Consider the following 24963-nt stretch of genomic DNA (forward strand, 5'->3'; position numbering starts at 1 on the left):
TGAACCGTCTTTGACCCCCCAAAAAATGTGGAACCTTCCACAAGGCCAAAGGTGACAACTGCCACGGTTTCCTTAACAGGGCTTTATTTCCTTCCAAGAAGGTTCAACGTCGTCAGTTATTTAAGAGGTGTTTGTTGATTTATCCTTTGAACTTGTATGCAACTGCTAATTTCTTCCATGAACTTTAATTTTAGCCGATTACCCACTTGAACCTTTTCAATTAGCCAAATTCCCCTTTGAACTTGAATTTTAGCCAATTATCTCATGAACTTTTTATAAATATCCAATTCCCCCCTCGCGTTAGATTTTAAAAACTTTCATTCAATTTTTCATCCTTTTTGCTCTCATACAGTTGTCATGTGTTGTTTCCGTGATCAAGATGGATGGAAAATTGGATGAACATTTTTAAAATCTAACAGGAGAAATTGGCTATTTATAAAAGTTCAAGGAGGTAATCGGCTAAAATTATAGTTTAAGGGGGAAATTGGCTAATTATAAAAGTTCAAGAGGGTAACCAACTAAAAATAAAGTTCAAGGGAAAAATTAGCAGCTCCATACAAGTTCAGGGGGCAAATCGACAAATATGCCGTTATTTAATTGTGTGTGAGAAGAGAGAAGGTTCTTCTGTTCCTTTGGGACACTTTCTGTTTTCTGTTATGTCACAAAAATAACCGCAAATTCAGGTTGCCATATGCATATATTAGAACCAACCCCCTCACAACAAAACGGATTACTTGGAATACAAGCAAATCTACTCACTCCCAAGAAAACTCTTAGTCTGCATTTCAACTGAGTGTGGATGGAATCGACTGGCCCGAATCGGACGCCACGGCCAGATCAAGGGGACAGCAGCAACCAAGACTCGGCTCCTGTTTCCGAGACCAAGACAAGCTCCGGTGACGGCACCAAGTTTAGCCATACTAAAAAAGTGGAAGAAGGGCTTGAAAGAATAAAAACTGCGGCATCAAATGGTATGAATAGGGTTAAAATGGCAGCTCATGTGGGCATAAATTAGATCAAGGGCAGGTACAAGTCGAGCCGAAAGCAGTAGCAGCAAGCAACCATTGAAAGAAGAAGTCACCCACAATTCTTCGATATTCTCCTTTTTAATTTAGGTTGGTTGTATATTTCGTACGGATTTGACCTGTAACAGTTGGTTGATTTCTTTGTTTCCAAGTCACGCCTTGATTCATTTTGCTGTTGAAACTTGTTTTTCTTGGCCATAAACAGAAGCGTGTGAGGAATGTATGCCCGGTTGCATGATAGAATCTCTTAGACTACACGTCTTAACTCAAAATAAATAAATATCTTGCATAACCAAGTCAGACACAGTATGTGCGAAAAAAGCAAACTATACAATTACAACCATTTTGATATAACAAAGTTTGTAAACATATTTCCTTCCTTGATCCACAAATTATATACATTTATTTAGCTAAAGAGAAACAAAGAAAGAAAATGCCCGGCTCCTTACTCATACGTCTTTTGAATTTTTTCTCAAGACACCAGCAACTTGATAAATTATGTCATACATGCCAACGAGGGACGTATAAATCTTGAGGGAATTCAGATTTAGCATCGGGTGGGTCTGTCGTAAGTAGGAGGCAGGGAAGGGCAGTGCTCATTCATGTTAGCGTATGGCTCTAGGGTGTTATATAGAGGTAGTTCCATCCGGTATTCACCAAGGATCTGGCAGAATGGGAGCTTTTCATCCTTACTGTTGCACCAACTTGGCAAGCGGGTTTGGTTATCCTCAAAAATCTTAAGCATGTATGCATCACGAATCTGCGAGCAAGTGCAATAATATGACTTAGAGAGTGAACTTATGAAGTAATATTGGCATGGTGCATTTATGAAAGCGAATGAAAACAAATTAAGTGCAAAATGACTTACAGTGAACTCAGTAACTTGTATAGAGTTGGAAATAGGACCGAAAATCCCAGCTTCTTTATACATTGCAAGAATAAAAGCAACACATGTGGTAGATTTTCCATCACTATATACCCATTCATCTTGTTCAGGAATTGTAAGCAAGTGATCAAAGGCCATTTCGCGGCTTTCAACCTCAGCTAGAATCTCATACAGGTCCAAACCCTACGAGGGAAAACACAAGTGAAAATTGAGAAACAATTCAATATGAAGCAAGCAGATAAAATACTTGAATAAACATAAAAGATAATTAGAATTCCTAAGCAGACCTCTTATCATTCATTTCTAAAAAATAAAACAAAAAAGAAGTAAACAGATTGGCGTACGATGTGAAATAACATGATATATAGTAACCTCAAGTGAAGCACAGTTACCTCTGTACCAAGCCGCTTGTTGAGAGCCTCATTCCACATATTTGCAGCATATGCAGGCTGCATTCTGGTCCACATAGACATGACAGAAACAACCTGAAAACAGGAGCTTCCATTTAGGATAAAAACTTAATAAAACCAAACATGCTACATCCAAAAAACCATACATACCTACGTAGTACAAGTGTGGATACTAATCATAATACGCATTATGAAGCTTGTGTGCACATGTGCGATAACAATATAAAATAAACTGACAACCAACACAATGAGACTGCACTTCATTTACAAACAATTTCTATAATGCTTATTGTACTAGACCATATAAATTTTCAAAGAAGTAAATGCCATACCAAGTGAGTATCAAGAGGAGGAGGAAAGTTGTCGGCCATGGTGTCAATCCAGCTAAATATCATGTTGTGATAACCATATGGCTTCCCTGACATGCTCCGAGCATATTCCCATGCTGCAGTAGAATTGAATTTTGCACGCAACTCTGGATGCAAGGGAAGCAAGGCTATTTGGGGATTAGAACTATCCTTGAGTGCCAACTCCCACCACTCATCCCATGGAACCACTGCTATAATCTCTTCACCCTGCAATATTAATAAATGTAAATTACAAAAAGAAAAAAACTAAGCACAATAACTCTACAAAAAGAAACGAACTGAGCAAAGTTGAAGATAATTAAGAATCTGTGCTAGGTTGTCATCTATTTAATTTTGTCCCTAAGCAAACGCTCATCATATGCTTATCACTATGATCCTAATTCAACTATCACCACTCTTAGCAATAACCAAAACATTTAGCTTAATTTCTATTCCAAATAAATCCAAAACCCATGAAATGAGTTGCTTCCATAAGCTTCAACTCAATGTACAATTGGTCCTGAAACCGTCACTTGTAGAAAACTAGGGTAATGCCAATTGATAATAAGGGATAAAAGGCAACAAAGAAACCTACACGATAAAATCCAGACCCAACATGCAAAAAAAAACATGAAATGTACATGGTGATCTTTATTTACTAAAGCTATGTACCATAGGGTGAACTTGTGCCACCCTATCGTCAACATTTTTTCCTTTATGAGCTACAGTACGTCCTTAACCCAATTCAAATTCATAACACTGTTTGAACACAAGGACAGTGCAACCATTAGTACTATAATATACTGAAAAAAATTGTGACATACTAGTCTTTATATTTAACCACTATGTAAGGTCCTCGATGTGATACCTTTTCATTCTCATGTCCAGATTCACCAACCCATAGATTGCCCATCTCATCCTTCAAGCACACTGATGTATGGCCAGCAAATGCTCCCGTTACCCATTTTTCCAATGTCTCAAATCCACCCCATCTACCACGGATCTTTGAAACTGCTAGAAAATCACCAGAATGAACATCTGCGGGATTTACGGTTGTTTGCCACGGCTGAGAACGTTTTTCAAATGTTGCACCCATGTGCTTCTTCAAAAAATCCAAGTTTGCATTTTGACCCCATGCAGTGTTAGAAAACAGAGGCAAAACATCTATCAAAGACAGCATTGTCCCCAGCATCCCTGATGGCATGAGAAACACAGAGACCCCGTGCTGCTTTACCTGCTCAACAGTCATCACAGTGTGTCAACTCGAATTAAATAAGTTTTCCTAGCTTATCGAAACAGATTACAGATGAATTTCATACATATTCCAACTCTGCAGATTCTTCCCACGAGTCGAACTTCAAAGTATGTTCTCGAGCAGAGAAGTAATAATCCCATGTAATACGATACGGTGTTGCAAAAACATAAAGATCCATACAGGCCCAGCTGTGTGCCTCAGAAGTCTGCAGATTAAAATTTGATAAACCATCCCCATCAACAATAAATTCTACAACTTAAAGTCCAAACCATGAATACCATAAACTGATTTCAGCTTGCCATTTACTCAGTTGAAAACAAAACCAATGAAAATTGTCGGAAATGCATTCAATTACCCAAACACTACCAAATTTCAAAATTTATAGAACAAAAGCAAAAGATCGAACCTTTAGATAGAGAACGCCACCTCCCAAATCGGATTTACCCCGATCGCCTTCGGTGAACTCGAGCCGGGCCTGGTTACCGGAAAAGCAAGCCCCTTCCCATTGAATCGAGCTGTTATCAGGAGTCACCGCCCCAATAAAAGAAGGCAACAAATCCACAGCACTATGGAAATTGTTGAGCACCGGCCACGATATCTGCCTCGGCAGAACCGGAAGCACGTCCTTGATCCTAAGGGGCACCTTCAGAGCGTCCCCAAAGCCTAACCCTAACCCTAGTAAGCATAACAGAACTAATAGCAGCCGTGGAATGGGGGAAAATAGAGACATTGATTGGTGGTTGGATGGATGGGATTTTCCGGTAGAGAGAGCCCTAACCCTAACCCTAACCCTATCCCTAACCCTAGAATCTGGGGACGTGAAGCAAAGACGTCGGTCAACAATGGAGTTGAAAGAGGTGGTGATTATCCATGTTGGTTCTTGCTGGAATTTTTTAGAAATTATTTTTGGAATTTTGGGTTTATTTTTGGATTTTCATTGACCGACTTTGCTTTTGTTTTGGGTAGTTCGGACGTTCCCACGGGAATGCTGGCTACGTTCTGTTAGGTCCGTTGGATGATCAGTGTGAAACGACACCGCTTCTCCATAAGTATTCTGAAGTCCTTAATCGTGAAAATCAAGAATGACTTCATCTTTAAAAATGCGTTGTTTGAAAAACTTTTACGTAAAATAATTATAAAAAACAACGCGCACACATTTTTAATCGAAAAAAGCTAAAAGAAAAACACATTAAGTTTCGAGTTTAGTCGATATGGTGAACTAAGTAGAGAGATGAATTAGAATTACGTGAGGCAAACTGAGTTAGTTAATTTTGACAGGAATGTACTACATCAGCCAAGCTCTAACTGCATACAATAGATATATACATCATGAACTGAACGTATACAATTGATGTCATACAAACTGACCACCATTCGAAGAGAACATCGTTGCGAAACGGGTCTCATCTACCTTGATACCTTGCCCTCCTTTTCGTCAAGAGACGCGGCGATCTTTAAAACAATGCATACGATTTTAGGCCGACCAATTTGACATCCCATAGAGGAATCAATTTGAGTAGCAAGGAAGAACAAGAACACTGTCTTCCACCGCCATCGGTTGCCTGAATGGATTTAACTGAATCTACAAGGCAGAGGCATGAATTTTGGTATGATCAGATTAAGCAGTTACGGTTTAATGCAATACTATAATAACAGTTGAGTAAGGTTGACGCACAGGGATATCGAGGGGATGGCCAGTTACGCTGCTTACGCAACGAGCTCCAAGATGACAAGCTTCTTTGCAGTAATCGGAAAATACCGCTGGGATGTTCATATTCTTTATTAACTCCTGAAACACACAGCCATGCAACCAACTAAATTAAGAGAAAAGGATTAAAATAACGGAACCAAAACAAGAGATGATTAGGTATCAAAAACTGACAATAGTCGGTGACCAGCTTGAATAGGCAGCATTTTCTGCATTTGGAGCAAGGACTAAGTGAGGGGATAAATCCTACACACATTTAAGAAGTCATGAGAAACTGCAAAATGGAAAACCGATAAGGCTAAAGAGAAAACACATGATTCTTAGCATGAATTTATGTCCATTGAAAGAGACAAGAATACAACCTTAGTTATATCCATGTAACGGTCATGATAAAAGCCGCTTCTAAGGTGCAATGTAACTGCTGAAGGTTCGCTAGTATGTACATCCCCGCTGGCAGTCTCACTCGAGGATTTACAAATGCAATCTCTATCAAGGCCATGTGCATAATTGGATAACGTGACCATCTCGCCATCCCTATCCATCTCAAAGAGTACAGGGAGAATCAAATATGAATGAGAGATCATTTCTCCACAAGATTGCAAACACAATTAAGCAATCCTTGTTTTATCTTCATGAGTGAAGTTCAATAAAAAAAAGGAATGTGTATGAATACCAAGCAAAAAATCATATCAAACTGTAGAACCAACCTATGCTGTGGAATGGAAGGCCCAACAAGCTCTATCATGTTGGGGAAAAGCACACGCAACTCTGAGAAGACAGAAAGCTGAAGAAGCTCTTTCTCAGGGCCTGACAAGTTCAGTTCATGTATTGAAATTTCAATGTAACAATTATAGTAAATCATAGATATCAAACCCGACAACTTCCATGATGACAGTTAAAAATTTGTAATAAGTTAGAAATTTCAAGGAAACACATACCAAGATAGTGTATGTACAAGTTGTTGCTTATTCCAGAAGTCCAGCTTCCCAAACCAGCCACTTGAGTGGCATAGTAAATTGTACGAGGCTGAAATGAAAAGCCGGATGTTAATAATTTTAACAAATATCCACACATCCCAAAACGAGCAGGTCTACAGCATTTAAATTGGACTCATGAATTTGGATGGGAGCAAAACTTAAATTAGACTCCCATGTACTCCAGCCAACTAGGTATCTTTCCTTAATATGCATACTCCCAACTGGTTACAAATTGTTCGGTTTGATTTTATACACAAATTCTAACACTCAACTAAAACACCTATCATACCCAATGGAGAAGCAACGCAACAGGTGAATGCAGCGGGATGGACCTCCACTCACAGTTCTGCTTCCAACTGGTTAAACATTCAGATATCGTAACAGAAGGATCTGCATGTTGATATTATAAATAGAGGATCTGCAAATGTAAGTCATAAATCCATAAACATCAACTTCTCTTAAATTATCTTATAAGATGAACAAGACGATACCAGTACAAGGGCAAAATATATTCGAGAGATCCCAAGAATTATTTAACCTGCAAATAGTAAGATATAACGGACCGGAATTAGAATCAATGTGGAAAACAATAGAATACAGAGAAATTCAGATGTACCAGGTAGAAAGAACCTTAAACAATCAAATGAAATAACTGAATCCCCACAACCACATTCCCATTTGATGGACCCCTATTTTTTCCAAGACTGAACACCTCCTCTCCTGCTTTACACACACCTAACAAGATCACACCAAAAGAGATATTATCAACGACGCCACTCAGATAACAGAAACGGCACTACTCAATGCTCTCCGTCTTACATAGAAATTGTTGATTACCTGAACAGTAGCTTGTTGAGTAAAAGTGAAAGGAAACTCATTCAAGATATCCATATGCTTCATATGTTGCTCTAGCCTTCCACACTCTTCTTTATGATCAGGCCAATGCGCAATCTAGGAGAAAAATTTATATGGTCGAAGAAAATCATGTCAAGCATATGAATTTTAAGCCATTGAAAGTTAGAGGTAAACGAAGCCTCACCAAGTGAACAGCGTTCAACACCAATGAATTACAATACGCGGTAAGGCCCGTTAGTTAGAACAGTGTGCCCGCCCCTTTGTACCCAAGTTCAAAACCTCCCCTTTGTAGATTAAAATAGTTTAGAATATCATATTATTGGAAAAAAAAAAAAAAAAAAAAAACTTTTAACAAAAATTCTCGAAACTGTTTACTTTAACGAAAAATCAAATTTTTACACTAAAAATTACTATTCATTTTACCCTTTATTTAGTTTAGAATATCATATTGTTGAAAAAAAAAAAAAAAAACTTTTAACGAAAAATTTTCGAAACTGTTTACTTTAACGAAAAACCATATTTTTACACTAAAAAATCAATCATAATACTATTCATTTTCCCCTTTATTTTGTCCTTATACTTAAAACTCAAAGTTTTCAAGCACCTTTCATTAATTTTCCGAAAAAGAAAAAAAATAATGAAAAAAGAGAAGTAAGGAATGAGCAGTCCTACTAGCTCAGCTGCAATACAATTTTGTTGAGAGCTGCATTACCAAATCAACACCCCAAGCCCAACTCAACAAATAATTTAAATCCATTTATCCTTTCCACACAGACCATTTCTGCAGAAATTAAGATTAACCCAATTGCTATTATCTTAAATTAAATCTAAAACCATGATTACGATTGCATGATTTACTTAAAGCACAAAAAATCGAAGAGAGAGAAGTACCTGGTGAGATACGGAGCAGAAAGCGACGGCTCCACAGCGAACACATCATCTGGTGGGTGGGCCCGTGCACCGAGTTCCCAGTCACTTGCCGGCACACTCCATCGTTTTCGCAGGAACTCTGCCCTTCCTCCGTTTGAACTTGGATACATTTATACAGTGCGGAGTCCGGCCCACGGACTTCGTATTGGACAATCCTGGGCCTTTTGGAGTCTACCCATATTTTTAATGAAGTTTGAAGCCCATTAATGTTTTGTTTGAAAGTGTTTCTTTACTGATTTTTTTTTCGTACGAAAGCGCTTTTACTAAAAGTATTATATTTAGTAGCAGGATTTTTTTTTATTAAACTTCAAAAGCTTCCTAGAGCAAGTGTTTCTTTAAAAAAAAAAAAAACACTTTCAAATGCTTGGTAAAACTCAAGAAAATAACCTTTTGTGTAGAAAGTACTTCAGGAAATTATACAAGAGCATTCTGTGTTACTAAATAGGGCGTCTACTCTGTGTAAATTAGGAAGATGAGTCAATAAGCAAAATATATATCCCACCTTTTAAGGGGTCGATTTTAGTGGCTGTTACAAGATTCTTTTAAGCTTTCGGTCATTTTCCTAATAATCAAACCCAACTGCTGATTTGAGTGATTAATTAGTTTAGTAGTTTAAGCATGCACAAACAACACACTAACTTTTCCCACCAAAAAAATAAACAGTTTTGTATTTAAATCAAATGAAAATATATCCAATTACGAACATTATAGTAACAACTTCTTAGTTCTCACAAGTGCCTTCATGTTTGGTACAAATATTATAGCGTGCGTCCGCTGTATTGTGCTGAGATTGTATGTTTAGAGAATTAGGTAATTGATAGTGTTTATTCTTTTTCGTAGACAATTGATATTTACTTTACACTAATCCAACTTACAGAAAAAAGAGTTTGAACTCAAAGTTATAAAAATAGCACATCCACTCTAACCAATGTTTGTTTGGTGTGCATTGTTTAAAAAAAAAAATAGTGATCCCAAGTTAACAAGGTTCCCCGCTTTGCAAGGATCAAAGAGAAACTCCTATTGTACGCAGCTTTATCTTTACTTTACAAAAAAACTGTTTCCACAACTGAAACCCGTAACCTTATTGTATGCATTGTTTATCTAAAGAAAATTCCTAGCCTACGGCCTACCACATGATGTTTTCACCCTTAATTATTCAGCAGCACCATCCCTAAACGCCATTAGAGTGATCAGATTCCATTTTCCTAATCTTATTGAATAATAATATTTTATATTCACATAGTATCCCATTCCTCAGTTCAGTCAATTGTTCCCCTCTCAAAAACTTTCATTGTGGTTGAAAAATAGCAAAGGTGTCCTCATTGCCTGTTTGGCAGACCAAGACAAAAATGCCCCAAATCACACTTCCATCCACATTTAATATTACCGTCTAGTGATATTTTTCTTAACTTATAAATGAGAAGTATTCGGATCGATTCTCACCAAAGACAAATTCGAACTAAATTATTATGGCTAATACATTACAAGTCTTAGCCACTTCCCAACCCCTCAATGTAGATAATACGAGTATTAAAAAAATCACACTCCTGTTGCAAAAAAGTGAGATGCCATATCTTTAAAGAAAAAGAAGGATCATTCACAGCGTGATTCTATCTCTTTTTACTACCAAAAGACACGTATAATATTAATTTCTATTCTTGCATCTCTTTTTAGTATTGTGAGTAAGATCCATAAAATAAAAACACTTCTCATTAGGGCAGATATTTTACGATGGAGGTGTAACATACATCATATATGATACTTTTTTTTTTTTTTTTTTTGATGAAATATATGACACATTTTGATAGATTGCAAAGAAATGTATTTACCATATGGTTACTAACGCTAATATATGACATTATTTTAAGGCTTAAATGTGAAAATGGTTCCTATGTTTTAGTCATTAGATCAATTCAGTTCTTGTGTTTTCAATTTGGTCAATTTGATCTTTGTGTTTATCTCTGTTAGCAAATTAAGGACATTTCCATCTAATTTATGTAATTTTTTTATTTATAAATTATTATAAACTTATTTATGAAATTATAATTTATTTGATTTAAAATATTTAAAATGAAATAAAATTAAAAATTAAAAAAAAAAGTATTCTCCTCCCAACTCTCCGACCTCCTGTCTAACATTACCCCATATCTTTTCTGTGTCAAAATCTTAATCATTTTTCAGATTGGAAGTTTTATTTCTTGTAAGTGTTATTTCTCATTGATTTGCATTTTTATGTAAAGACAAAAGGTAATAATTTCTCATACGATTTTTCCTATAAGTTTTTTTAAAACAGATTGAATGAAATGTCCTTAATTGGCTAACAAAGACAAACACAAGGATTAAATTAGCCAAATCAAAAACACAGGGACTAAATTGGCCATATGACTATAACACAATGACCATTTGACATTTAAGCCTTATTTTAATGTCATTTAAGGGTAATTTTAGTCTTTCCAAACTAATGTGAAACGAAACAAAAGTTATAAAAGATAGTGCTATTTATCTTCCACACACTCTTGTTACTTTTTGGTCATTGATCTTCTTGAATTCATTCGATTTGACGGTCGAAAATTGAGAGGGTTATATGAAAAGTAAAAATAGATGTATGGATAACACTATCTATTCTAAAATGGGCTCATTGCATGGACGATGGTCGTAGGATCTAATAATTAAAAATTCAACGATTATGGATCATAGTCTGTGGTATGTGTCGATCCATAATAAAGAAACTTAATCAAACAATTATAAGTAAGAGTTTTGAGTTCAATTGTAATTCGTTTTCAACCTTAATTGCATGACCGAATATGCTCCACTTCATACATCTAGTTATGGTGAACTGGCATATAGGCTATCCGTTACCTTCCATATTCTAACCCGTATCGACCCAGCTTGACCCGATGAATGTATTTGGGACAATGCCGAGTTACGACCCCACATTATCAACGGTCTTTTGATAATCATGTAAGAGGAATGGTGACAGATTCTTTTAAAAGTGAGATTGTTTAATAACTTGGTACTATGGTCTAATGGTATTCTTATTCACATGTAAGTAAGAGATTTTAGGTTCAATTCTCATCAAATACGAATTTGAACCGCATTATTGCTAACCCATTGTAAGGGTAAACCCACCGAGTGGCGGATCCAAGAAATAATATTATGGGGGTCAGTAAGAATAGAACGTGTAAATTTTTTTTTACTAAAAATAGCATGCATGTTGTCATTTCATCGAATCTTGGTAGGCCTGAAGTCATTTGGAAAGGCATATGCACACCTGTTAATGTATGCAAGGGGCAGCACCTAAGGTATCCATGAACATTCACTGAGTCTTGGTAGGCCTGAAGTCAGTTGGAGGGCATGTATGAAGCCAACTCTAATCTTCAAAAGGTCAGCACCCAAGGTATCTATAGACATTCACCAAAATTCAGAGGGTCAGCACCCAAGGTATCCATAAACATTCACCAAAGTTCGAAAGGTCAGCTGACCCCCCCTGGGGGCCCTCAATGCATCCTCCACTGAGCCCACACTCCCCTTTCGCATTGAAAAAAAGTGAGAATTTTTATAGACTTTCTGACACCACACAACTTAATGTCAAATTTTTTATACCAATATCATAAAACATTGTATCAAAAGCATGAAGTGACATAGAATCAATAGAGAGTCTAGCATTTGTCATCATGGAAAGGTGTAAGGGCAATATAATTTTGTGGGACCCAATTGATTCCCTAAAGTTGAGTTTAAGTTTGACTAATATGAAATATAGTGTTATTTTATAGGGTCTAATTGTACAAAAGGGATCAGGATCCTCAGATTCCTTTTGTAGGAATCCCAAGGATCCAATAATTATATCAGTTTATTGTATATAGTGTGGTAAAAAATTATTTAAAATTTAAAACTGAATATAAACAGTACCTAACGAAAGCTGAACGCAAAATATACGATGAACGGACATGATTGCTTGATCTCCGAGATCCCCACAAAAGGAATCCGGTGAGAATCCTGATCCGTAAAAAAAAGCTTGTCTAATGGAATGCTTTTCATGTTTACAAAGTCAACCAATTCTTATTAATAATACGTGGCAAGGGGAATATTAGAAACCTTTGTTTATGTTTCTAGTTGCTTTAGAATATTTCAAGCCATAATTTTTTATTTTTTGGGTCAAATTCAAGCTATAATTCAAGACACCATAACAATACGGTTGGTGTAAATGCATGCATCCACCTCGTAGTAGTTGTTGGAATGCATGCGTCCTCAACAATTTTAAATGAGTACAATGTAGGTTTTATTCATGAAAGGAACTAAGAAGAAGGTTTATGGTTTATGAACTGTGAAGACTTGTTAACTGTGTTAACACATGATCCTTTTTTACTTTCAAAATAGTACAAGCCAGACAAAAAACCTAGAAAGGCCTAATAAAAGACAAGGCCCAAAGAAGAAAAGGAAATCCAAGGCCCAATGGAATTGGAAAGAGGCATTTATGAGCGCTGTAGTAGACCGCTCATCAGTCTGGTTAGACCAAGTAACATAAAACACTTTTCCAACCGACAAGAACACGTGAGAAGACTGACAACGTTATGGCACAAGGCTCTAGGAACAGGCCTACTCAAACACCAATCAGGCCATGTGTTGGCCACCAATCAAATGTAGAAGTTTAGGACATGGCATAAGGTGGTCAGGCCACTACTCGGAAAAGACATTATTGACTACTCATGGCCTAGCAAGTCGTTTGGCATGTATTGACCTAGAAGAGTGTGCGATCCCGACTGAACGATTGTCACTTCATCGCTGAATATTTGTTGATGGGTGAAAAGGTTGCCAGCACACCAGTCTACATAGCCAGCATATTAAATGCTAGAAAAGTAAATGTAGTGAGCCCAAGGATTTTTGGGTTCAGTGAGGGCCTATATAAAAAGGTGAGAACCTCTTGTAATAGGGTCGGACGATTGAGAAGAGAGGGAATACTAGTCTTTAGTCGAGCATTACTTGTAACCTTCAAATCAATATAATACGAATAACACAATGGATGTAGTCCAGTTTTGAGGGGCGAACCATTAAATTTTGAGTCTATTTATTTCATAACTTTGATCCAAGCCCACCAAGGGCTAATTGTTCTAGTTTGTTTGTTTTTTTTTTTTTTTTTTTTTTTAAGGGACAACTGGTGGCATGTCATGGTTATCCATCCATTTCGGGGGCCGAGAAGACTCACATAAGCATTTTAGCCTCCTCCTGACAACAATAACATGGATTGAGGTTGGTTCAATAATAAAGGACATACCGTTTATGTTATATATAATATGTCTATATCACTGCAACGTTTTCTCTTGTTATTACCCAATACTGATACCAATTTGTCCTCTAATAAGCGACAGACAATTGAAATAAGAACTTTTGCAAGTGTACAGACTAACAATAGTAACTTAAGATTTTATTGTCTCTCAATGACTATTGATCAATGATGCAAAAGATCTTACCATACATCGATGACCGATCCACAAGAAGCATGTTGAAGAGCAACTCTGACCAGGGGCGGACCGATTGAGGGGCAAGGGGGGTCGACTAATCCTCCGAACTTTGGTGAATCTTCACGGATGACTTGGGTGCTGCCTCTTTGAAGGTTAGAGTTGCCCTTCATATGTGGCCTCCAACTGCTTGATAAAATGCGTTAGAGAGGTGCTGCCCTTTACAATCTAGTCTTAATATAATTTATCTTTGGCTTATTTGTTGCTTATGATTACAATTGTAAGAAGAAGAAAAAAGAACCAAGTAAAAGACTATCCAAAAATGCAAAATAAATGAAATGGTAATTTTAGAGAATGAACAAAGCATCATCATTCTTGGACAAACATATTAATGGGGTGCAATGATATTAATCAATTTGTTAGTGTGTTCAAAATGATCTTTTGTTACGCATTTATATGGGAGCAGCGTTGAAATATATTAGTTACCTACACAAATGAGACATTAACAGGTGTATAATATGCCTTTGCAAATGACTTTAGGCTTACCAAGACTTGATGAAATGACGATATACATGATATTTTTGTTTAAAAAAATTTGCGCGCTGCACGTGCTATTCTTACTGACCCCCTAATAATATTTCCTAAATCCGCCACTAACTGTGACTAGCACAACTCAAATTGATTTATATTATGATTAAACAATTTAGTTTGGGGTAAAGTAATGAACAAGTGTGTACCAAACGTTGGGGGTGAAATTATGTCACACGTTGAACCAAAATCGGATGAGACATGGTGAGGTGATCAAATTGCTTGTAAGAATACAATTACCCAATAATCCGCCCTATTTAGCGGTAATAATAAAATAAATAAATATATACATATGTGTGTGTGTGTGTGACTACAAGAGAGATGGAAAATCAATCTTGGAAGCGATGGTGATATCCCAAAAGATTTGATATTATACAGTATCTGAAAAGAAAATAATTTTTAGAATTTTGGTAGCAAAACTCAGGAAAAAAAGCCTATTGTATGGAAAATAGTTCAAGAACTTATGTAAGAGCATCCCGTGTTATTAAATAATGCGTCTAATCTGAATAGATTAGGCATACAAAGTGTTCCAACTCATTTTAGTAGAAGAAGCACTTTTTTACATCTGAAAAAGCTTTTAGCAATTCTAAAGGTCCAATAGTAGTCATTTTCATGCCCTTTTATGAGGAAGATGAGTCAGTAAGCAAAATATATATCCCACCTTTTAAGGGGGTCGATTTTAGTGGCTGTTACAAGATTCTGTGCTTTTCTTCTAAGCTTTCGGTCATTTTCCTAATAATCAAAACCCAACTGCTGATTTGAGTGATTAATTAGTTTAGTAGTTTAAGCATGCACAAACAACACACTAACTTTTCCCACCAAAAAATAAACATTTTGTATTAAAATCAAATGAAAATATATCCAATTATGATCATTATAGTAACAACTTCTTAGTTCTCACAAGTGCCTTCATGTTTGGTACAAAAATTCTAGCGTGCGTCTGCTGTATTGTGCAGATTAAATGTTTAGAGAATCAGGTAGCTGATAGTGTTTATTATTTTTCAGAGACAATTGATATTCACTTTACACTAATCTAACTTACAGAAAAAAGAGTTTGAACTCAAAGTTATAAGAAGAGCACATCCATCATAACCAATGTTTGCTTGGTGTGCATTGTTTTAAGAAAAATAGCGAACCCAAGTTAACAAGGTTCTCCGCTTTGCGAGGGTTGAGAAAAAATGTTTATCGTACGCAGCTTTACCTTTACTTTACAAAAAGCTATTTTCACGACTAATGATTGGAACTCGTAACATTTTGATGTGCATTGTTTATCTAAAGAAATTGCTAGCCTACGGCCTACCACATGATGTTTTCACTCTTAATTGTTCAATAAGAGAGATTTTTCAATGTGACGGGAACATAGGGTAGTACATCATGTGTTACTATACAAATTATGGAATATGTGTGTTAAAAAGTTAATAACTTAAAAAATAAAAATTTCCACCATTTATATGAAAGCACGTAATGTACCATTCATATTTCGATCACAATAAAAAATTTCTCGTTCAGCAGCACCTTCCCTAAACGCCATTGGAGTGATCAGATTCCTTTTTACTAATCTTATTAGACAATAATATTTTATTATTCCCATAGTATCCCATTCCTCAGTTCAGTCAATTGTCCCCCTCTCAAAACTTTCTTTGTGGTTGAAAAAAAGAGAAGGTGTTCTCGTTGCCTGTTTGGTAAAGAGATATCCATTACTCGTACAAATCAAGACAAAAATGCCCCAAATCACACTTCCATCCACACTTAATATTATTGTTTAGTAATATTTTTCATCATTTATAAACGAGAAGTCTTAAAGTCAATTATTGTCAAAGATAAATTCGAACTAAATTATTATAACTAATATATTACGAGTCTTAGCCACTTTTCAATCTCGTAATGTAGATAATATAAGTATTAAAAAAATCACACTCCTAGTACAAAAAAGTGAGATGCCATATCTTTAAAGAAAAAGAAGGATCATCCACAGCTTGATTCTCTCTCTTTTTCGTACCAAAAGACACGTATAAAAGTATTTTCCATTCTTGCATCTCTTTTTAGTATTGTGAATAAGATCCGTTTTATTCTCATTACGGCAGATATTTAACGATGGTGGTGTAACATACATCATATATGATACATTTTTCTTTTTGATGAAATATATGATACATTTTGATAGATTGCAAAGAAATGTATTTACTAAATGGTTACTAACGCTAATCTATGACATTATTTTAAAGCTTAAATGTTAAAATTGTCACTGTGTTTTAGTTATTGGATCAATCCAATTCTTGTAACGTTCCAAAAATTTTACTTCAGAAGCCAATTACTAAGATAGGCCCAAATAATTCATGGTTAATAAATCTACTCTTAACCACCATAAATTAAATTCAATCCTATTTTGGCTACATCTAACCATCTTGTTAAACTACCTAGGTACCCTACGAAGGGATCAAGTCATTCGTAGTTCACATTTTAATTTCAAATCATTTCCAAATATATTCAATTAACGGAAGTGTTCCACATTAGTGTTAAGTTATCAAAGCACTTCAATTTTATTTCAAATACGTAAATTAGAATAATGAAATATGCATCAAATGGAGGTGTCGGCCCCCTGGCCACGAGCCGCCGCGGGTGGTGGTTGGTCGTCCCGACACGTCGAAAAATATCAACTATTTCTAAAAATTCTCAAATTTCACAGAAATAAATATCTCAACAAGTAGAGCATGTTTTATACATGTGACCAAGTCCAATTTAGTTGGGAAAAGCCCCAATTTCACTTAAACCCGCCGGACCCTAGAGTTTGGGTGGCCTCGATCCTCAACCTCCGGTGTTCCGCCACACCAACCAATATTTGGGCTTTGTTCCTGGCCCCTAGAGAAGTGTTTTGATGGTGCTAATTGCAGGAACTAGCTTCAGGATATGAGGATTTATCACACGAACCCGTCGCACCCACCGACGGTTCATCACCAAATTTTCTTCTAAATTTGGTTGGAAATGGAAGAGAGAAGGGTTAGATGATGATTGCAGGTGTTGGAGAGTTATGGTTCGCCGGAAATAATGGTGAATATCACCAGAAATGGCTCGGGGAGGTCCGGGCTCTCCTCGGGTCGAACGGGTCACAGGGATGAAGGGCACGGGTTTGGTGTTTCTCACTTTCCTCATTTCCCTCCCTGATCTCCCTTCCTGATTGGTTTCTCCCCATTTTCCCCTTCTTTTCCCCCCTTTTCTTATCTTCCCTAATTGGTCCCCCTTCCTTCTCCACCAGTCCCTGTGGCTTCCCCTTCTCTTCCCGTGTCATATTTCCACTAAAACAAAATCTGGAGCCTTCCAGATTCACGGCAAATGATTATTTTGCCCTTACTTTCGTTCGTTTCCATTTCATTCGTTATGATTCCGTTTCACGAACGATTTTCACCCACACGCTCGTAGGATCGAACTTTATCCGAATGTGTCAAGAAATTCGATAAAATATACGAAGATAAAATACGTCCTCGTAAAATTACGTTTAGCCCCCTAGGGCATTTTCGTCATTTCCACTTATCGATAAAAATTTCCACATAATCATATATATTTTAAATTTTCTAGGGTATTACAGTTCTTGTGTTTTCAATTTGGCCAATTTGGCCATTGTGTTTATCTCTGTTAGCAAATTGAGGACATTTCCATCTAATTGGTGTAATTTTTTTTTATAAATTATTATAAAGTTATTCATGAAATTATAATTTATTTGATTTAAAATATTTAAAATGAAATAAAATTAAAAATTAAAAGAAAATTTATTCTCCTCCCAACTCTCCGACCTCCTGTCTAACATTACTCCATATATTTTCTATGTCACAATCTAATCATTTTCAAATTGGAAATTTTATTTCTTATAAGTGTTATTTCTCATTGATTTGCATTTTTCTTTAAAGACAAAAGGTAATTATTTCTCATATGATTTTTCTTATCAATTTTTTGAAATAGATTGAATGAAATGTCCTTAATTAGCTAACAAAGACAAACATGAGGATTAAATTAGCCAAATTGAAAACACATGGACTAAATTGGCCATATGGCTACAACACAAAGACCATTTTGACATTTAAGCCTTATTTTAATGTCATTTAAAGGTAATTTTAGTCTTTCCAAACTAATGTGAAACAAAACGAAAATTATAAAAGATAGTGTTATTTATACATTTATTTTTATCTTTCATACGCACTTGTTACTCTTTGGTCATTGATCTTCTTGAATTCATTCGATTGTACGGTTGAAAATTGAGAGGGTTATATGAGAAGTAAAAACAGGTGTGTGGATATCACTATCTATTCTAAAATGGGCTCATTGCATGGACAATGATCGTAGGATCTAATGATTAAAATTCAACGATCATGGATCATAGTCAATGGTATGTGTCGATCCATGATAAAGAAACTTAAACAAACAATTATAGGTAAGAGCTTTGAGTTCAATTGTGATTCGTTTTCAAACTTAATTGCATGACCGAATATGCTCCACTTCGTACATCTAGTTATGGTGAACTGACATATAGGCTATCCATTACCTTCCATATTCTAGCCCGTATCGACCCAACCCGACCCGATAAATGTATTTAGGACAATGCCGAGTTGCGACCCTACATTATCAACGGTCTTTTGATAATCATGTAAGAGGAATGGTAACGGACTCTTTTAAAAATGAGATTGTTAGTGGTATTTCTATTCATATATATAAGTGAGAGATTTTAGATTTGATTCTTGCAAAAGGCGAATTTGAATTACATTATTGCTAACCTATTGTAAGACTAAGCCCACACCACTCCCGTTTAGTATCGAAAAAAAAAATGAAACTTTTTATAAACTATTTGGCACTACACAGTTTAACGTTAATTTTTATACTAATATCATAAAATATTATATCAAAAACATAAAGTAACAAAAAGTCTAACATTTCTCATCATGTAAAGGTGTCGGGGCAATATAATTTTGCGGGACCTAATTGATTCCCTAAAGTTGAGATTAAGTTTGACTAAAATGAAATGTAGTGTTATTTTATTGGATCTAATTGTAAAAAAAGAGCTTGTTTAATGGAATGCTTCTCATGATTACAAAGTCAACCAATTATTTTTAATAATACGTGGCAAGGGGAATATTAGGAACCTTTGTATATGTTTCTAGTAGCTTTAGAAGATTTCAAGCCATAATTTTTTATTTTTTGGGTCAAATTCAAGCTATAATTTAAGACACCATAACAGCAAGGTTGGTGTAAATGCATTCATCCACCTTGTAGTCGTTGTTGGAATGCATGCGTCCTCAACAATTTTAAATGAGTACAATGTAGGTTTTATTCATAAAAGGAACTGAGAAGAAGGTTTATGGTTTAATGAACTGTGATGACTTGTTAACTGTGTTAACACAGAATTCTTTTCGACTCTCAAAATAGTACAAGCCAGACCAAAAACCTAAAAAGGCCCAATAAAAGACAAGGCCCAAATAAGAAAAGGAAATCCAAGGCCCATTGGAATGAGGAAGAGGCATTTCCGAGTGCTGTAGCTGACCGCTCATCAGTCTGGTTAGACCAAGTAACATAAAACACTTTTCCGACCAACAAGAACACATGAGAAGACTGATAACGTTATGGCATAAGGCTCTAGGAACATGCATACTCAAACACCAATTAGGCCATGTGTTAGCCACCAATCAAAGGTAGAAGTCTAGGACATGACATAAAGGTGGTCGAGCCATTGCTTGGAAAAGAAATTATTGACTACTCATGGCCTAGCAAGTCGCTTGGCATGTATCAACCTAGAAGAGTGTGCAATTCCGATTGAACAATTGTCACTTCACTGCTGAATATCTGTTGATTGGCGAAAAGGTTGTTAGCACACCAGTCTCTATAGCTAGCATATTAAATGCCAGAAAGTAAATGTAGTGAGCCCAAGGATTTTTGGGTTCAGTGAGGACCTATATAAAGGGGTGAGAACCTTTGGTAATGGAGTCAGACGATTGAGAAGAGAAAGAATGCTAGCCTTTAGTCGAGTGTTACTTGTAACCTTCAAATCAATATAATACGAATAACACAATGGATGTAGTTTAGTTTTGAGAGGTGAACCACTTAAATCTTGAGTCTATTTATTTCATAGCTTTGATCCAAGCCCACCAAAGGCTAATTGTTCTAGTTTATTAACCTGCAAATTTTGAACATTAACAAACTATCAATTTGTGTATCAACAATTTATACCTTTAACTTTCGTATCATAAGTTTATGAAAACATTACATACAAGCTTTTCTTGTTGTAAGTGTATGGAAACATAATACGTATTGAGGTTGGTTCTGTAATGAAGAACATACCGTTTAGGTTATATATATATATATATATATATATATATATATAATGTGCCTATATCACGACAACATTTTCTCTTGTTATTACCCAATACTGATACCATTTTGTCCTCTAATAAGTGGCAGATAATCTGAATTAGAACTTTTGCAAGTGTACAGACTAACATTAGTAAATTAAGATTTTAATGTCTCTAAACGACTATCAATCGTTAATGCAAGAAATCTTACCATGCATCACAACTCAAATTGAATATATTCTGATTAAACAATTCAGTTTGGGGTAAACTAATGAACAAGTGTGTACCAAAAGTTGGGGGTGAAATTATGTCACACGTTGAACCAGAATCGGACGGGATCCAGCGAGGTGATCAAATTGCTTGTAAGAATACAATTACCCAATAATCCGCCCTATTTAGCGGTAATAATAAAATAAATAAATATATACATATATGTGTGTGTGTGTGTGTGTGTGACTACGAGAGAGATGGAAAATCAATCTTGGAAGCGATGGTGATATACCAAAAGATTTGATATTATACAGTGTTTGAAAAGAAAATAATTTTTAGAATTTTGGTAGCAAAAGTCCAAGCATTAGGAAGGGTAATGTCGGTCCCACCTCAGATTATTTTCGGACTTGCAAATCTCCTCAATTCTATCTATTGTCTCTTGTTTGTATTATTTTATTCAGTGTATCAAGTTGTATTTTTGTTATATTAAAAAATTTATCGTTCCATCAAAAAAACTTTGGCAAAAAGTCATTTCGATTAAACAATATTTCCTACTTCCATGCTTCATGGCCATAGTGTTGTACGATGGTATATAATAATTAAGGGTCGTTTAATAATAATTTTATTTTGAATATATTATTTTATCGCTCTATTATAATATTAGATAACTTTGATTTAATCTATTCATTACGTAAATTTTGAAATTTAAATTTATTCAATAATAATTAAGAATGATGAGCAAAAATATTTTCTTTCAATTTTAATAGTTAGTTTTTGTTAATTCGTTCGGTAACAATTTTAAAGATAGTAAGACTTGAAAAATAAAATATTAAGACCATCTCCATAGAGATGTTAAATTCCATTTTTATAGCTGATGTGACAAAATAACATTTTATAAAGATTATCATACGGATCCTTAATAATTTAGTATTACGTTCGAGTGATATTCTTTTTCATTTGTATAGAAGATGTTTTAGGTCCAATTCTCGCGAGAGACGAATTTAAACCACATTATTCCTGCTAGCCCATTATGAGGCTTAGAACTCACACACACTCGTAGTGTAGATAACACCTTAATCACGATGAATTGTTTAATGTGCTAGGAACACAACTCGGTAAATCAAGTGTCATAAAATAATTGATTAATTTTTTTTTTTTTTTGTTTAAGTTTCAAACCAATTGTATTATTACACTTAATGTATTAAACGTGTTCTGAACATACTGAAAAAATATCTCCCTAACCACAACAGTAAGTTAACAACAACAATTACCAATAAAAAGTAGTAAAAAAAAAAAAACCAATATTAATACAAAGTTGAGAAAAAATGGAAAGCACTTACGGAGCACGAGGTAGCACGTGGAAAGAAAGGCGGTGGGGCAATCCAAAGATTCGCGAGGAGATATTGCCTGCCAAGTCTTTTAATTACAACAAAATAAGACGCAGGAACCACTCGGGGAAGCTCACAGGGTCACTCTGTACAACCCTCACCTGTCAATGCCACCGGCGGAATCCGGTCCCCCTTATTTTACCCGTTTTCGCGCGCCGGTCCAAATTTGCCAAATTCCGCCCCTCGCCCCAAGGTTTTGACGGCGCGGTCCACCGCTGACCGCCGGTCAACGAAAAATAGGATTATATGTAATAAATTCATCAAAATTAAGAAGAAAAAGAGAAATAAAAATCAAAGTATAATTAATATGTGATGTAAGTAAATGTATGATCACATGGACATTGAGCCGAACGGATTAAAATTAGTTTGTAATCTTACACAAGATTGTAGTATAAAAGTGATCATTTTTAAGGACTAAATTAAAATTTTATATGAATTAAAAATTAACAACCTAGCAATACGAAACGTATCGATACAAGATTGGTCGAAAATAAATATCAATTGTTAAACTGTTACAGAATCAAGAACGTATCGATACATATAACGACTCAAAAGTAAAGACAATAAGTTTGACAACTTTAAATTGATTCGTGCATATGTTTTGCCGTCGATAGTTTTTAAGATTTTAGTATAACTATCCTATCATCTGTTAATAAAAAGTTGACAACATAACAATTTGATGTCGATGACATATTATAAAACTGATTGTTTTAAGAATTGAGAATCGGAAACTGATGGTTTTGACCGTGTATTATTTTTTAAATGGTTTTGATTGGGGAAGATGGCACCAAAGTGGATTTGAGAATCTCACCGTTTAATAAATTAAAATTAAACAAATATAATAAAGTAGATTTTGAGATTTGTTAGAGAGAAAGATTTGATTTGGCGAAAGAGACCAATACTATATTAAGAGAGAGAAACCCCCCACACTCTTGTGTCTGCGACGCTGACAGACAACTTCCACCTTCGCCATTTCTCTCCTCCATTTTCTACTGTATAAAACACCGCCCGCAGAAAGCACAGCAACCCTCGTTTCGTTTGTCTGATTCCAATCCGTACGATGGCGAGGAACGGCGTCGTTTCATGGCGGAGGATGTCGGAGAAGCTCGACCTCTCGCCGCCGTTGATTTCGGAAGAAGCTCACGTGCTCGCCGTCGACGACAGCCTCGTCGATCGCAAGGTCATCGAGCGGTTGCTCAAAATCTCCTCCTGCAAAGGTAGAATCTGAAAACAGAGTTACATTTCTGGAAGCGTCGTCGTTTTTTGTTTTCTGTGTTTTTGAACTCGATCTTTTTTGGTACAGTGACGGCTGTTGACAGCGGAAGAAGAGCTCTGCAGTTCCTCGGCCTGGACGAGGAGAAGAGCTCCACCGTCGGATTCGACGTAAGTTCGATCAAAGACTCCTAGTTTCCATCGGTAAAATTTCAAAATTTTCGAATAAAATTTTTGATTCTCTGTAATTATGTCCAGGGGTTGAAGGTGGATCTGATCATCACGGATTACTGTATGCCCGGAATGACCGGCTACGAATTGCTCAAGAAAATCAAAGAATCTTCCACATTCAAAGAGATTCCCGTCGTGATTATGTCATCCGAGAACGTTTTGGCGCGCATAGACAGGTAATTTATTTTCCCCCCAAAATTAATGTTTAATTGATTAATTATCCATTTTTTTTCGAGGTTAATTGGTTCTTGCAATTAATTTTGATTTTAAATTTAAATTTTGGGTTATTTTTGTGTTCGCCAGGTGTTTGGAAGAAGGCGCGGAGGACTTCATAGTGAAACCGGTGAAGTTAGCTGACGTCAAGAGGCTGAAGGATTACATGACGACCGCGAGGGATGTCGGAGTGGAGGAGAGCGGCGGAGGAATGAACAAGAGAAAGCTACGGGAGCCGTGTGATCTGATGATGCCCACATCACCGCCTTCCATTTTACCATCGTCTCCTTCGTCGTCCTTATCGTCGCCGTCTAAATCTCCGTCGCCTCCTATGTCATCGTCGTTCTCGGCTCCATCGTCGCCCACGTCGCTTGATTCTCCGATCCGACGGTTCAAAATGACCAACGCTGATTAGATCAATCGGACCCGATTGTACCGTAATCGCGCTTTTTTTTTTTCGGGGCCGAACTGCAATTACCCGTTTAAACGGTTTTTGATGAATTACTTTCCTTTTTTGTTTTCAATTTTTTTCTTTGGCTATGATTTATTTTGTTTGTTTATATGACTATTAGTAACAATATTAATACTAATGATTAACTAATTACATTTCTGGTCTTCAATTCAAAATTTAACTCCGTCTATTTTCCCCTTGAATGTATTGTGTAGGATGGATACTGATTATTTTTTTTAAATGTCTACTTATTTATGTTAATTTCGTATGTGTTACTAAACGAATAAAAATATACGAATTGTATGTGTTAGTAAAAAAATACGAAAAGTCAACAAAGGGAATAGTTCGGTGCTTTTGAATCTTAACCTCTCGTGGTTATTCGAGGAAGTATACCCCTTTTAGTACACAACGTAATACAAAATGTTCTTGTATCACGATTTTGGCAAAGATAAATGTTCTGATGCGAAATTGCTTTTACGATACATACAT

The 24963-nt window shown here is 35.9% G+C and overlaps 2 protein-coding genes and 1 pseudogene across 3 annotated transcripts; 1 reads left to right on the forward strand and 2 right to left on the reverse strand.

Moving 5' to 3' along the window:
• Positions 1–1286: 1286 nt before the first annotated feature.
• LOC137737012 (uncharacterized) lies at positions 1287–5007 on the reverse strand. Its single transcript, XM_068476354.2, has 7 exons — positions 4330–5007; positions 3988–4128; positions 3537–3902; positions 2654–2896; positions 2304–2396; positions 1894–2094; positions 1287–1785 (listed from the first exon to the last, which is right to left on the reverse strand). The coding sequence occupies exons 1-7, from the start codon at positions 4651–4653 to the stop codon at positions 1573–1575; spliced, it is 1581 nt and encodes a 526-aa protein (XP_068332455.2). The 5' UTR covers positions 4654–5007; the 3' UTR covers positions 1287–1572.
• Positions 5008–5170: 163 nt separating this feature from the next.
• LOC137736302 (uncharacterized) lies at positions 5171–8456 on the reverse strand (annotated as a pseudogene). The gene is made up of 11 exons (XR_015955160.1): positions 8355–8456; positions 7446–7559; positions 7239–7343; positions 7100–7146; positions 6898–6998; positions 6570–6657; positions 6339–6438; positions 5994–6165; positions 5806–5877; positions 5599–5712; positions 5171–5505 (listed from the first exon to the last, which is right to left on the reverse strand). The product of XR_015955160.1 is annotated as an uncharacterized LOC137736302 (transcript).
• A 14779-nt stretch (positions 8457–23235) lies between these two features.
• LOC137737681 (two-component response regulator ARR5) lies at positions 23236–24629 on the forward strand. The gene is made up of 4 exons (XM_068477224.2): positions 23236–23584; positions 23671–23750; positions 23838–23986; positions 24114–24629. Exons 1-4 carry the CDS (start codon positions 23428–23430, stop codon positions 24436–24438), a joined length of 711 nt encoding a protein of 236 aa, XP_068333325.1. The 5' UTR covers positions 23236–23427; the 3' UTR covers positions 24439–24629.
• The last annotated feature ends 334 nt before the right edge of the window (positions 24630–24963 follow it).

This window comes from Pyrus communis, chromosome 13, assembly GCF_041283825.1.
Source record: "Pyrus communis isolate YQ-2024b chromosome 13, ASM4128382v1, whole genome shotgun sequence".
NCBI classification, from domain to species: Eukaryota; Viridiplantae; Streptophyta; class Magnoliopsida; order Rosales; family Rosaceae; genus Pyrus; species Pyrus communis.

What these genes read in the sequence shown, in the direction of transcription:
- LOC137737681 (XM_068477224.2), top strand. Translation starts at nt 23,428, where the DNA reads ATGGCGAGGAACGGCGTCGTTTCATGGCGGAGGATGTCGGAGAAGCTC. An exon ending in CAAAATCTCCTCCTGCAAAG is followed by an intron (nt 23,585 to 23,670) that starts GTAGAATCTGAA and finishes TTTTTGGTACAG; the next exon opens with TGACGGCTGTTGACAGCGGA. An exon ending in GCTCCACCGTCGGATTCGAC is followed by an intron (nt 23,751 to 23,837) that starts GTAAGTTCGATC and finishes AATTATGTCCAG; the next exon opens with GGGTTGAAGGTGGATCTGAT.
- LOC137737012 (XM_068476354.2), bottom strand. Translation starts at nt 4,653, where the DNA reads ATGTCTCTATTTTCCCCCATTCCACGGCTGCTATTAGTTCTGTTATGC. An exon ending in GTGGCGTTCTCTATCTAAAG is followed by an intron (nt 4,129 to 4,329) that starts GTTCGATCTTTT and finishes TTTAATCTGCAG; the next exon opens with ACTTCTGAGGCACACAGCTG. An exon ending in ACAAGCGGCTTGGTACAGAG is followed by an intron (nt 2,095 to 2,303) that starts GTAACTGTGCTT and finishes TTTCCCTCGTAG; the next exon opens with GGTTTGGACCTGTATGAGAT.